The 15,279-nt window shown below is 40.3% G+C and overlaps 1 protein-coding gene across 6 annotated transcripts in view; it reads left to right on the top strand.

The window, feature by feature from the left end:
* BRD8 (bromodomain containing 8) overlaps positions 1–15,279 on the top strand; it is a 51,097-nt gene that overhangs the window by 1,878 nt on the left and 33,940 nt on the right. For 3 of the 6 annotated variants that reach the window (XM_075541611.1, XM_075541613.1, XM_075541610.1), the window contains exons 2-9: positions 1,109–1,205; positions 10,294–10,363; positions 11,618–11,667; positions 11,860–11,982; positions 12,101–12,181; positions 12,584–12,648; positions 14,273–14,409; positions 14,935–15,153. In XM_075541611.1, coding sequence (XP_075397726.1) covers positions 1,109–1,205; positions 10,294–10,363; positions 11,618–11,667; positions 11,860–11,982; positions 12,101–12,181; positions 12,584–12,648; positions 14,273–14,409; positions 14,935–15,153 — 842 coding nt within the window. Of the gene's footprint in view, positions 1–1,108; positions 1,211–10,293; positions 10,364–11,617; positions 11,668–11,859; positions 11,983–12,100; positions 12,182–12,583; positions 12,649–14,272; positions 14,410–14,934; positions 15,154–15,279 lie in introns of all 6 variants that reach the window. The other 3 variants (XM_075541609.1, XM_075541612.1, XM_075541614.1) reach the window with 2 other exon arrangements.

Below are 15,279 nucleotides of genomic sequence, written 5' to 3'. Positions count from 1 at the left end.
CTGGACACCCGTGAACTTCCCAAATGGACAAAAATTCATGCATTTGTGCTCAAAGAAAGACCGAGATGACATATTGAAGAGATGAGTTATCTGGACTATATTGGAGCTCAATTCAGCAAATTTTAATGGAAGATTTGTGAATGAAAAGGGTTGCTGGGAAATTTGTGCCTCGGGTTCTCACTGAGCAGGAAAAAACTGTATACTGGAAACATGCTGTACTTTGAAAGAACAGCTCTGAAGCAGCCCAGACTTTTTCCCCCCAAGGTCTTCACTAGTGAAGAGACATGGTGCTATTTTTACAACCCTCAAACCAAACATCATTCAAGCCAGTGGAAGGCGCCATCTTTACCTCACCTCTAATGAAATCACAGATCAAGATAATGCTCATTTGCTTTTTTGATCTGAGGGGAATAGTGCATTTGCACCAGGTCAGACTGCTAATCAAGCTTTCTATTTAGAGGTTCTGAAAAGATTGCTTAGCAGTGTGTGACAAAAAAGGCTTGATTTGTGGCAGATGGGGGACTGGTTTTGCCAACATGACAATGCACCTGCTCACGTAGCCATCACAGTGCACCAGTTTTTGGCAAAAAACAGCATGCCTCCCTTGCCCATGCACCTGACTCACCTGACCTTGCTCTTTGGGACTTTTTGTTTCCAAGAATGAAGAGGGACATGAAATGACAGCAATTTGAGGAAGTAGAAGAGGTGAAGAAAAAACCAGGGAGGTGCTGTCACCCATCCAAACATTTGAGTTTGAAAAATGTTTCCAAGAATGGAATCGCAGATTGGACAAATGTATTAAGAGCAGTGGAGGGTACTTTGAGGGTGATAACATTCTTTTGTAAAAAAAATTAATATACATACCTTTGAAAAAAGATTCCAGAGTTTTTTTATACCCCCCTTTTGTGTATGTATACATATACACACACTTTCTCTGTATACACACATGAGGGATATTCACAAGATATAGAAAAATTTCATTATGTTTTAATTCTATGATAAGGTTTTTTAAAAAAAATTAAAGACATAGCTTTGGGAGGAAATCCCGGGGTTTTTTTGTTGTACCCCCTCGTATGTGTGGTTTTCTGTAAGCTGCCTCTCCTTTCAGAACACAAGCTACTAAGTACTGGTCCTACAGAACCATGGTCCATTCGGGAGAAGCTGTGTTTGGCATCTTCGGTTATGAGGAGTGGAGATCAGAATTGGTAAGGTATCTAACACGTATGCTTCTTCGTTCTTAGAAATCATAGGCTGTTTTCATGCTGGTAGATTCTTTATAGTTAAGCATCTTAGCCTTTAAGCAGCATTTTTCCTTTTAAAAATTATTGTAATGAAATTCACAATTTATGTACAATGTTCAATTAAATTATTTTTAGTATAATCACAGAGTTGTACAAATATCACCACAATCTCATGTCAGAACATTTTCATCACTCTAAAAAGAAACCCTTTACCGTCATCTCATCTCTCCCCTTCCCTAGAAAAGTTCCCACCACTTCTGTTGCGATGGCTATGCCTGTTCTGGACTTTTCATAACAGTGAAATGATATTATAGTTGGAGATTTGTGGTTGCTGTTTTTGCTTGTATGATACTTTCCAGATTTACCCTTGTGGCATGCATTGATGTTTCATCCTTTTTATGGCTATATAACATTCCGTTGTAAGGACATACAGCATTTTTGTTTAGCCATTTATCAGTTACTTGATAGATTATTAGGTTGTTCGCGTCTGGTTATTTTAAGTAGTGTTGCTGTGAATATTCTGTACAAGTTTTTGTGCAAATGCTTTCAGTCTTCATGACTGAGGTTAAAAGTTGGGTTGATGTTAGCTGGTTTTCACTTTTAAGGCAACTGTCAAACTATTTTCCAAAGGGACCGTACCATTTTATATTCTCTTCAGCAGTATGTGAGGGCTCCATTTTCACCATATGCTTGCCAACGTTTATGAATGTCGTGATTACATTGTTTTGGGTGGTACTTTTGAGTTGGTTTCAACTCCTAGCAGCCCCATGCACAACAGAATGAGACACTGCCCACTCGTGTGCAACGCTCACAATATGTTCTGTGTTTGAACCCATTCTTGCAGCCTCTTTACCAGTCCATCTCACCGTGTCTCCTTTTCTCCTCTCTTCACCTTTACCAAGCATGGCGTCCTTTTCCAGGGACAGGTCTGATAACATGTCAAAAGAAAGTGAGGCCAAGCCTCACCATCCTTGCTTCTAAGGAGTGTGTTAATAGCTTAACTGATTCTTCTGGTGGCCTATGATACAGTTAATGATCACCAATGCCATGATTCAGAGGCATGATTCTTCAGCCTGCCTTTTTCATTGTCCAGCATTCACATGCATATGAAGCAATGGAGAATACCGTGGTTTGGGTCACGGATTCCTCACTGTTTACAAAGTGATATCTTTAAAAAGATTTTTTGCAGTGATTTACCCAATACAGTGCACAGTTTGTCATTTGAATTATTTACTGCTGCTTCTGTAGATTTTAATTGTGGATCTAAGTTAAATGAAATCTGTGACTTTAGTCTTCATTTACCATGATGTTGCTTCTTCGTCCAGTTGGGAAGATTTTTGTTTTCTGTTGAAGTATAATCCATTAAAGGCTGTAGTCTTTGATCTTCATTGATAAATGGTTTGAGTCCTGGCTTTCCACAAGTAAAGTTGAGTCATCTGTGTGGCAGGTTGCTCCTTAGACTTCTTCCAACCCTGATAATATATTCTTCACGTGTGGTCCTGCTTCTCAGGTTTATCTGCTCAACCTTCACATTGAATAAGTATGATGAAAGAATACAATTAACCCATAGGGCACCTTTGTTTGAGTTACTTTAACATCAAAATCAAACAAGAGATCCCAGGAAGGATCAGTGAACTTTAAACCTTTGAGCAGACCATGAAAGTAAAACCAAGAGAAAGTCTTAAGTTGGGTCACCTGGAAGACAGTTAGGGAGTTGCATCTTACCTAGATTGGTCACTAACTAAAGCTTGCACCAAGGACCATCTTTGTTGTCTGTCCCTGGCCGTTCAGTTGGTGGTGATGATGAGGCACGGTGAGCATTATGCACCAGGCACTGTTCTTTGTGCTTCCCACAAATTAACCCATCAGATCCTCAGCTCTCTGTGAGGGAGCTACTCTTTCCATTCCCTTTTTTCTCCATGTGACAAGAGAGGTTAAGTTAGGTAACCTGTGCAAGGTTACCATCTTGCAAGGGTTGAGCAAGAGTGTGAATTCTCGCAGCCCGTCTTAACAGTGCAGGCTCTGAGTGCAATAAAGATAAGAAAGAAACAACTGTTCCCCGCCCCCCATGCGCCCCAAGTGTGAAATTGTGAGCAGTGGCTCCAGCAAACTAACTTAGGCCTTTCATCTCCTGAATGAACCTGGTGCAAAGGAAGGAACCAGATGAAGGAGAAAGTCCAGGCCACGAATAACCTCTAACTTGGATAACCTGCCTCCAAGGAATCCAAGTGGAGGATTGAAACCTCTGTGAGTGTCTGTCACACACAAGTGCCAGAATCCAGGACTGGACCTAAAGTTGTCCCCCTAAGGGGACTCCTGTTTTGGGGTCCCTGACACCCAATAACAGATACTGTTAGGAGGCTGGGTGCCCTAATCACCTAGCATGTACGTACAAAGGGCTACCATTCCAGCCAGGATAGGCCTCCAATAGACAGATTCCCAATATTATCTTCCAGTTGCTAGACAACACTGCGTTCCAGCACATTATTTGGGGTATAAAAACTGAAACGTAAGTAAAGCTTGTAACACATTTCAACTGCAAAAAGTCAGTTGTTAAATTGGCAAGAAACAGTCATGAACTCACTCTGACATCTTTAGACTTTCTCTGGCCAAATCCCATTGGCCACTTCATAATGATGGAAATATCCATGCTATTGCCACTCAACGAGGGCTAGGCCTGCTGGTATCTGATTCAATGTTAACTGCAGGAATGAGGTCAGTTCCAACCATGGCTGGGAGTTTTGCAAAGCAGTCAAAGCTGCTGGTCAGCAGACGCGGTTCCCACCAGAATCTGACCAGAGTCCTCAGGACCTACACGACGCCGTTCTCACAGGTTAGCCCGGGTTCACCCAAATTAACCACTCTTTCTCTGGCATCTTCTGGGGCCTGGTTCTCCTCACAGTTCTGATCTGCTTCCCTGGAGAAGCCAAGCAAGCCTGGTCATGGCCACAGCCTGATGGACCAAGCTTCTCATAGCCTAGAAGTTTTGTCATCCTTCCACCTGCCCCTGTGGTATTGCAACATCTCACTCCTGGATCTCACCACAGCGAGCTCCAGAATTACCAGGAAACAGGGCTGGGTGTTGTTGCGCCTCAGTGATCTATTCCAGCATGGCTCTACTTGTGATAGGCGAACATCTCGGTGATTTGGCTACTACTCCCAAAGGTAATGGCGCCCCACAGGCCAGAGCCTCCTCTTGGCCAGCTCTGCATGCTTGCGGCTGATGGCCCAACACATAACCCAAGATACCAGCCCCACTGATTTCCTCGGAAACACTGTTACATGCCTAGCTTCGGGTGATGGCTTCCTTGTGTTGTAGATCATTCTAGTCTCTGTTCTGTTGTCACATTGGCACACACACTTTTTCTTCTCTCCTGTTTTTAAACAAAACTTCCATGTCTTCCATATCTTGTTCAATGACTGCCCCTTGGTCTATGTACAGTTTCCAAATCAATGTTCTGGAATTCTCATTCTTGCAGTATTATCCATGTCTATTAGGTTCCACACAGTTCAATTACCATTGCGTAATCCGTGAAACACTGGTACACTCTGTATTCTCTGCTTTCAGAGAAAGCATCTTGTTCTACATCCTCTTCTGATTCAGCTTGAATTTCTGACAGTTCCCTGATAATGTACCGCTGTAACCATTTTTAGATGATCTTCATCATTATACTTGGGTGCAATATCAATGATACTTTCAGTAATTTTTGCATCCTGTTAAAAAACCTGTCTTTAGACTGGTCTCTCCTGATAACATGTCCAAAGTATGTGAGACAAAGATCTTGCCATCCTTGCCCTCTACGGAGCATTTTGGCTGTACTTACTCCAGCACAGATTTCTTAGTTCTTTTGGCGGTCATGGGGCTTTCAATATTCTGTGCCAACATCATAGTTCAAATGTATCGAATTTTCTTCAATCTTTCTTATTTGGTGTCCAACTTTCACTTACATGTGAGACAGTCGAAAATACCAAGACTTGCCTCAGGCGTTCCTTAGTCCTCAAAGTAACATCCTTGCTTTTCCACACTTTAAGAGGTCTTGTACAACTGATTTATCTAAAGCAATACTTCTGATCTCTTGACTGCTGCTTCCATGAGCATTAATTATGAGGTTTTATCATTTATCATGAGGTTAACTATCGGTTCAGTTGTGAGAATTTGGGTTTTCTTTACACTGAATTGCAATCCGTTCTGAAGGCTACTGCACTCCTTGATCTTCCATCAAGTGCTTCAAATCCACCTTACAGCAAACAAGGTTGTGGTATCTGCATATCTCTGGTGATTAATAAGCTTTCCTTCAATTTGATGCTACATTCGTCTTCATAGAAGCCAATTTCTCTGATTACTGGCTCAGCAAACAAATTGAATAAGTATGGTGAGAGGATACAACCCTGATGGCTCACCGTTTCCTGATTTTAAACCATGCAGTGTGGTTTTGTTTTATACAGGCCTGCATGAGCACAATGAAGGGTTCTGGAATTCCCATTCTTAAGGTTATCCATTATTTGTTATGATCCACACAGTCGAATGCTTTGGCATAGTCAACGAAATCTAAGTGAACTTCTTTCTGGTATTCTCTGCTATGAGCCCAAATCCCTCTGACATCAGCAATGCTATCTCTTATTCCATGGCCCCTTCTGAATCTGGCGTGAACCTCTGTAGCAGCTCCTTGGTAGTGTACTGATGCAACTCTTGTTGGATTATCCAGCAAAATATTACTTGCATATGACATCAGTGGTTTTGTTTTATAATTTGAGCCTTCCATTGAGTGACCTTTCTTCAGAATGGGTACAGATATGGATCTCTTCCAGTCAGTGGGCAAGCTTTCCAAATTTCGTGGCATAGACAAGTAAGTGCTTCTAGTGCTTCATCAGCTTGTTGAAGCCTGTCAGTTGGTATTCCACCAATTCTTGGAGCCTTGTTTTTGGCTAATGCTTTCAATGCAGCTTGACTTTTTCCCTTCATTATCATTGGTTCTTGATCATGTGCAACCTCTTATAATGGTTGGAAGTTGATGAGTTCTTTTTGGTATTCTTTCTATCATCTTGATGCTTCCAGCATCAACCAGTGTTTTGCCCATAGCATATTTCAGTATTACAGTTCTCGAGGCTTGAGTGCTTTCCCTTTTAGTTTAAGATCTATTGAGTGTGTTCTTTTTCGTTTTCTAACTCTAGGTCCTTGCACATTTTATTATAAGGCATATTTACACTTGATCTTAGCCAAAGGCTGAGAAGCAGTTGTAAACCACCTTTACTTAATCTTCTTGAGCTGCCCTTTGAAAGTTTTGGTTGCTATTTTTTTGTTGTTGTTGTTTTGGTTGCTGTTTGACTATCGTTTCTTCTATTTGCCTTAGCTACTCTATAATTAAGAAAAATTTCAGTGTCTATCATGAATTTTGTCTTGAGTTCTTTGTAGCCATTGTAATGAATATTAGATCCAGAGATGTGAAATAGATAACATAATTAAATTAAAACAGCACAAATTCATGATTAAAGAGTCTGTTAAAGAAGTTAACAAGTTTCATACCAGTGAGAAATGCTCAGGGTAATTGTTTCTCAGGACATGTTACAAAGTTCTTTCAGGCCTGCTTTTAAGCTTCACTGTAAGCTTAAAATGGCATTCAGCTCAAGCAAGTTCCCTGGGTCAGCAAACCCACTCTGACTGAAGTGCCTATTCCTGCAACTCTCAGCCAAAAGGCACTCAGCTCCACTTTATTTGCTCCGTGGATTGGGAAATCCACCGCTGTGTTCCATGCTTTGCCTCCTGGTTCTGCTGCTCCTCTGATGTTATAGCTGTCCCTTGGGTCCAGGAGGTTCACTGCATCAGGAACTCAGGTCCAGAGGACATGCTCCACTCTGGTTCTTGCTGGTCATGAGATCCTTTCTACTGCTTGACAGAGGCCTCATTTTATACACACCAAGAAGACAATTGCAGGTGAATCCTATTAGTATCTCCTCCTACCTTCTTAGCAGACATGTGCAGGGAAAGGTCATTTGATGGTAGTTAGGGACTTTGACTAGAAGAGCCACATTTTATAAATAGTCACTGCCCCAGCATGCATTGTGGCTTGATTTGCATTTTCCTGGTAATTAACTACGTTGAGCATCTTTTTTTTCCCTTTTAATTGTGAATTAGGTGACATTTTCATATTCAACAATTCATACACCTTTCTTCTCACCACCACCTTTTAAAGGTGTGCTTCAGAAGTACTTCAACCAGTGCCAATTAAATAAAGGCTAACTTCTCTGCTGGTTCTCATGGCCTCTGGTGACTTTGATGATTTGCTAGAATGACTTAAAGAACTTATAGAAAACTATTACCTGTACTTAAAGTTACCCATTTATTATTATCAGAAAGGATCTAAGTGTACAGACAAATCAAGGAAGGTGTGTGAGAGGTTCTACCACCTGTCTTGTGCTCAAGTGTTCTCACTAATTCTGGAAACACGTGACAAAGAAGCTTTGAATCCAAGATCCAGGGTTTTAGTCATTGGACTGATAACTATTCCTTATGATCATACAACCACCACTCTTCCTGGGGCTTGTTGCCAGAATGCACACCTGTGCAACTTTCTACTTAACCCTGGTTGGCTTGGCTGTTATGGGAAGACAATACTTGCTCAAACTGTTACCAGAATTCAGAGACTGAAAGCCAAACTTAGTTCTTTGGCTTTCAGTTTATTGTTACATTTTAATTGAAGAAGATTATAAATTGATTGGCAAGAAGACTTAAGGAAAAACAGGAGGTGAAATTTTCTACTTTTAATTCAGTGGGATTTATGTAAGCCCTTGCTTTCTTCTGTACTTTAATGAATATATTTGCAAGCCAGAACCTTGTGTTTTTAAGTTGTGAGCTTTTAAGAACTACTTTTTCAAATTAACCGAATTCTTATGAAACCCCTGGATAGGTGGGGAGTTGATGACACTTAACTGAATAACTCAACAGTTATTACCAAAACAAAGTAACAAAACATGTTTTTACTAATTAACCATAAGCCACGTTGAACTCTGAGCAATAGGTCTAATACCAACCCCGGCCCCGGCACCCAGACCATGCCCTCTGTTTCACCTGCAAAAGTCTAGTCTGGGCTTGGGGTCTTCAAACTTGCTCACAGGAAATAGCAAGAAGATCATGGCTTTCCTTTTTTAAACACGATCTTGCATGCCCTCCCACCCCTCAAAGAGTGAAACCATAGGACAACTATGTACATGTGCTCAAATGTTACTTGCATGGATGTTAAGTGACTTCTAGCTGTGTTTTTAATAACAGTTTGATATTACAGTGGCTTCTTGAGCTTTCAGCTGTCCTATCCTCGCTCTATACAACAAAAAAGAAGGGTGGTTTAAGTAAGGTCATACTTTCGCCCTTTTCTCTCTTTCTAAAGCAGCTTCATTGATGTATGACTGATGCACCATAAATTGCATGCATTTAAAGTATAAGTACGGTTTATGACATTCATGTATGTCTCCATAGATCTACAATCAAGATTATTATTACAACTGAAAAAAGACCCCAAACTGACATTCCTCTTGGCCTGCCATAGCTCCTCATTCTACTAGAAGAGACTAGATGTTTGATTTCAGATGCTCTTGTATTTATAATATACATTTATATTTAGGCTTAAAAAATGGGGCATCAATTAAACATTCATTGTTTTTTGGTTTTTTTTACATTTTATTAGGGGCTCATACAATTCTTATCACAATCCATACATATACATACATCAATTGTATAAAGCACATCCATACATTCCCTGCCCCAATCATTCTCAAAGCATTCGCTCTCCACTTAAGCCCTTTGCATCAGGTCCTCTTTTTTTTTTTCCCTCCCTCCCCGCTCCCCCCTCCCAATGTGCCCTTGGTAATTTATACATCGTTATTTTGTCATATCTTGCCCTATCCGGAGTCTCCCTCCCCCCCTCTTCTCTGCCGTCCCTCTCCCAGGGAGGAGGTCACACGTGGACCCCTGTAATCAGTTCCCCCTTTCCAACCCACTCACCCTCCACTCTCCCAGCATCGCCCCTCACACCCTTGGTCCTGAAGGTATCATCCGCCCTAGATTCCCTGTGCCTCCAGCCCTCATATGTACCAGTGTACAACCTCTGCCCTATCCAGCCCTGCAAGGTAGAATTCGGATCATGGTAGTTGGGGGGAGGAAGCATCCAGGACCCGGGGGAAAGCTGTGTTCTTCATCGGTACTACCTCGCACCCTCATTGACCCATCTCCTCTCCTGAACCTCTCTGTGAGGGGATCTCCATTGGCCGACACTTGGGCCTTGGGTCTCCACTCTGCACTTCCCCCTTCATTCAATATGGTCTATATATATACACATACATATACATATATATACATATAGACACATATATCTTTTTTTTTTTTTGCGCATGATGCCTTTATACCTGGTCCCTTTGGCACCTCGTGATCGCACTGGCCGGTGTGCTTCTTACATTCATTGTTTTTAATAAGCTTTAAGAATTGTAAAATACCTATAAAATTTGTCATTTTCTGTATATGGGTTCAATCATCTGTTGAGAGTGAAGTAAGCTGTGAGTTTTTTTATAAATGTCCTTTACCTGTTATGGAGGTTCCCATAGATCTCATGTTCTCTGAGTATAATTATTATTATGAAATACTTTGTTGAAGTATTTCCTTACCTTACATTTCTAAAGATCTATTAGTTAAAAGGTATTAACATTTTTGTTGGTGGTGGTCTAGAATGTTTTACAAGTTGGTTTTCAAAAGACAAATCTTTTCTAGAAAAACAATCCATAGCAAAATTGACATCCCAAGTAAATGATAGTTTACTACTTTCTAATACTTTCAGCACTCATGAAACACTGCTTAGTGATGGCTCCACCCCACTAAATAACTTTTAAGTAGTTATATCATTTCTCATAGTCCAATATTCCTGAATATTTCCCAACTGCAGTTTTTATTACAAAATGCTCTTTCTATAAAAAAATGTTCTTTATAGCCTCAAAACCTTGAACTTTGAGCATGCCCTTTTGTCCCCTTCTATTTGGTGTGTCATAAAGCTTTTCTCGTTTTCGTTAGGGTGTCAGTTAGTAGAGCAATCAAGCCATTTGCAGAACCTGGCCGCCCTCCAGACTGGTTCTCTCAAAAAGTAAGTTTCAAAGCAAAAGGGGTTTTTTTTGAGCAGTGTTTGAAATATGAAGTAGGTTTTCTTTCAGGCCTTGTCCTTTAATTATGGTATAGTACAAGACATTCACACCACAAAGAGGGATAATAGTTCAGAATGTTTTTTCTGTTTTCCTATCATTTGACAATATATTCATATGTATAAATTTAACAAACTTATCAGTGTATCTAATAATTAAGCTTGGGAGTTAGATAGGTCTTGGTTTAAATATGAATCCACCTCTTAAAAACTTTGGCTGGACCATGAGCTTCAATTTTTTCCATTTGTAAAATGGAGTAGTTTCATAGTTGTAAAGATTTAATTGAAGGAATACATGAAAGCATCTAGCACAGTGCCTTTTTATATGGTGATTACTCAGTAGTTATTTGCTACTAATTTTGAGTATTAAGTTGTCTTCTCCCACATATACACACTCCAGTCAAAAGACTCCTGTTTTGGTCCTGGTCCTTAGGACAAGTGTTTCTTGACTTACAGTGTACTTGAGAAGCAGCCCTGGTGGCGTGGTAGGTAACCTGTTGGGCTGCTAGCTGCAGCAATTTGAAACCCCCAGTTGCTTCTCAGGAGAAAGATGGGCTTTCAACACCTGTAAAGTGTTGCAGTCTTAGAAACCTACAGAGGTTTTACCTTCCCTCTGGGTCTCTATGGGACAGCCTCTGGGTCTCTATGAGACAGCTGCGTGCGTGCGTATTGGGGGGTGTTAGCACCCCCTGGTGAAGGACCAATTGAAAAATTGGAGTGTGCTGAACTAAAAGAAATCGATGTTCTCAAGTAGGAACTGCACTAGGACCCTTAACTTTTTACTTCATACTTTATTGTATCATGTCATTTGCTGAAGGTATCATTTTCAAATGTTCACTTACAGATGTTCAGATACAATGTTTTTAATTCTCAAAGACATTAAGGACCAAATTTATATAGATATTGATAATAAGCAATAGTAATGAGAACTTTTTTTTTAAGTATCTTACAATGGAATACAACTCCATTATATACAATTGATGTATGGATTGTTATAAGAGCCCCCAATAAAATGATCTTTAAAAAAAAAAAACTCCTTCATAAGTTGGGGACTTAACCGTATGTTGGACTGCTTTGATAGAATAGTGATTTACGCTCTAGAAATCACTCACACCTAACATATAATTTTCTATTTCTGTTAAAACCTTGAAAAGACATTCTTTTCCATGTTTGCTCATTATATTTTCACTTTTTCCATAGCATTGTGCCTCCCAATATTCAGAGCTTCTAGAGACAACAGAGACCCCAAAGTGAGTATAATGCCAGATATTTACTAATGTTTGTGGCTAGCTCTGTGGAGAGTCGTTATTGAGGATGTCTGGTGTATATAAATGGGTGAGAAAAGTAGCAGAGCTTATCTTTGATTGGGTGGTAGAAAATAAAGAGGAATAAATATTCTCTCACTCAAATGTGGAAGTTTTTCTCTTTTTGTTTCCCCACAGACGGAAACGAGGTGAAAAGGGGGAAGTGGTGGAAACTGTTGAAGATGTTATTGTTCGGAAACTGACTGCTGAACGAGTGGAGGAATTAAAGAAAGTCATAAAAGAAACCCAAGAAAAATATAGGTAGGTACTTAGCAGAAAAAATACTAAATGATGGCGAGAAAAGGTGCAAATATATGGTACTGATCAGAATTTTTCTAAATAGCAGATTAAAGAAACACTAGTACCTTTCTTCTTACAGACGATTGAAAAGAGATGCAGAATTAATTCAAGCTGGACACATGGACAGCAGACTGGATGAGCTTTGCAAGGACATTGCAGTGTGGGTTCTTCTGTCTGCTTTCCTAACCCTGCCCTTCTCCACCCTCAAGTCATTAGCTTTCTTCCTCCACTTGCAATCCATTCAGACAAGCTGATTCTAGAAAGGAAACGTTTTTGAGTAGCGTTGTGGATGGGGGGGAATAAGTCCTAGAAGGTAATGTGATAGAACATTTCTATGTGAGAACAAAAATCAGGTCTAACTTTTAAAATGGTCCTAGTTTGTTTGGGTGAAGAACTGGGAATTAGGCAGTATATAAAAATTCCCCCTTTTGTTAATAAAAATTAACTGCTGAGGGCTTTTCTCCAGAAAGCTGCTGGGCTGGCAGTACATTTCTTGGTGAGAAAATTGAACTATGGAGGAGGTAAAGTTGACTGGCCTCTGACCCTTAAATTCCCTCTCCAGGAAAAAGAAACTGGAGGAAGAGGAAGCTGAAGTGAAGAGGAAGGCCACGGATGCTGCGTATCAAGGTAAATGAAGACTGATGACGGTTTAGAATTGACACATGTAGTATTGCAAGTTAATGACAATTGTAAACTAGTTTTGCAAAATAGAATTCACTAGTTCCAATTTATTTGCATATTTTCTTCTCTCATACTCATTTCTTACCAGAATAAAAATATTCCTTAATCTCCCTGGTGGTCTAATTATGTCAGTAATTTTGTACCCAAAATGGTACATTGTTTTGCATGAAATTTGTTGTTTTTGGCCTGTAATTCTTAAGAAATTACTCATTTTAATCTCTCTAGTAGACATTCCAGGTATGATAAACTTTAATACACAGTTAACATTTACCATGAGCCACACTCGGGATTACCGCCTGGGAGGTTAATGTGCAGGCAGAATCTCTTAAAAAATAAGCTCTGCTTAGCTCTCACTAGACTTTGAATTGACTTTTCAGAGACAAAGGCTTGGTAATAAGATGTCAAGCACAGCTAATGTTTTAGTTGTTGAGCCTTTAGAAAGATTGTGAGCTAAAGATTGAGGGAACCAGTGAGACCTGTTTATTTGTTGACATCTTTTTGGTATTGTGAGCAGTGTTGAGATGAACATAGATGAGCATATGTCTGTTCATGTTACGATTCTTATTTCTGTAGGGGTATATACCCAACAGAGGGATTGTTGGGTCATAGAGAATTTCTACTCCCACTTGTTTGAGGTAGCACCATGTCAATTTCCCAGTGGTTGTACGTTTTTATGCCAGCAGTGTATGAGGATTCCAATCTCTCAATACTCTCCTGTCCAGGATTTGTTACTTTCTGCTTTTTAAAAAATTACTTTTCTCATTATCATTAGTTTAAGGTGGCATCTCATTGTTTTGATCTTCATTTCTTGGATGGCTAGTGATTGTGATCATTTCTTCATATATCTGTTGGCCATTTGGATGTCATCTTTGGTGAGCCACTCATGTCCGTCGCCCGTTTTTAATGGGATTTTTAGTCATTTTCTTGCTGAGGTGGGGCGATTTTCTATAGACTTTGGAGATTAGTTCCCAGTATCATTGACAAAATTTTTTGCCATTCCACGGATTCTCTTTTAACTCTTGATGAAACCTTTTGATGCACCTAGATGTCTTATTTTTAGTAGATCCCACTCATCTACTTTGAGTTTGTTATGTTTGATAGTATGTTTGTACCTTATATTTGGGCCCTACTGTTGCCCTGTTTTCCATTGGCAGTCTTTATAGCTCTGGTCCTTGATCCATCTTGAGTTCATTTTTGTAATGGGGTGCGTTATTGGTCTTTTTTCATTGTTCATACAGTGATCACATTTTGCCAGTACTATTTGTGGAGGAAACGTAATCTCATCCCCATTTAGTGTTTTCTGACGCTTTGTCAAAGATAAGTTGTCTGTCATTCTGGGACATTTTGGAGAGTAAACAGTTGTTTAGTGATGGCATAAGAAAGGCTTTTAGGAAACATTAGACAAAAACATCGTATCTCCCAAAAGTGGTTGGGGGGGGAAGCTTTCTACTCCAGACTTAAAATGTCGTTTTGGCCATGTGACACCCTGCTTACCCTTTGTTACTGAGCAGCAGAGTAACGTTTCTTTTTGTTTTCTGAAAAGTTGAGCATTGGTTTCTTTCTGTTCTAGCTCGTCAAGCCGTGAAGACACCCCCTCGGAGGTTGCCAACCGTGATGGTCCGATCTCCTATAGGCTCTGCTTCCCCGGGAGCTGATTACCCACTTGGGGACTTGACTTCAGCCACTATGGAAGAGGCCACTTCTGGGGTGAGTATGTTTTCATCCTCAGGAATTGGCCAGCAAAGGGGCAATGAGCCAGCTAAGAGCTGAATGATGAGGAAGCCACTTAATGATTCAGAGGCAACTTTTTGTCTTGGTCTGAATACTAAAAAATTTAATGTGTTTACTAAGATAATGGTGAACCTGAAAACATTAAGGCTTGGGAACTTTAGAAAAATAGGTAAAAGACGATGCTTAGAATTTGCTTCCTGAGTGTACTAGTCTTAAGATATTTCCTGTTAAAATAGGGGACACTTTCCTTATAAATACAGTATTGCTAGTGGATAGGAGTTTATATAAATTTGTGGAATGATTGGGTCATGGTGGGTCTGAGTGGGTGGAAGAGAAAAACTTGCTGAGGGAAAAAGATATGACCGATAACAAGAAAGCTAGAGGGTTTCTGGGCAAATCCACTCAGGACTAAAAAAGGAATAGACACGTTAACCCATCCAGATTAGTAGGGAACCTTCCAGAGTTTGAGAAGTCAGATAAAGGTTCTCTGTTGTCTCTTAGGTAACCCCTGGGACTTTGCCGAGTACCCCAGTCACCTCGTTTCCTGGGATTCCTGACACCCTTCCTCCAGGCTCTGCACCCTTAGAAGCCCCCATGACCCCAATAACAGATGATTCACCCCAGAAAAAGATGCTTGGACAGAAAGCAACTCCACCCCCCTCCCCTCTGCTGTCAGAGCTCTTGAAGAAGGGCAGCCTCCTGCCTACTAGCCCCAGACTGGTATGGAGACTTCTGTGGGTGTTTGAGAGCTGTGGTGATTTAGTACTTGGAAGGGAGTGCCTGGGACCTAAAATATGACATGGGGGAAAAAAGTTCAAAAGAGGAAAAGTCTCTTAGTTAAATGTG

The sequence above is a fragment of the Tenrec ecaudatus genome, chromosome 2, assembly GCF_050624435.1.
Source record: "Tenrec ecaudatus isolate mTenEca1 chromosome 2, mTenEca1.hap1, whole genome shotgun sequence".
In the NCBI taxonomy this organism is placed as follows: domain Eukaryota; kingdom Metazoa; phylum Chordata; class Mammalia; order Afrosoricida; family Tenrecidae; genus Tenrec; species Tenrec ecaudatus.
Note: the sequence above shows the minus strand (reverse complement) of the source record. Positions and strands in the feature narration are given on the sequence as shown.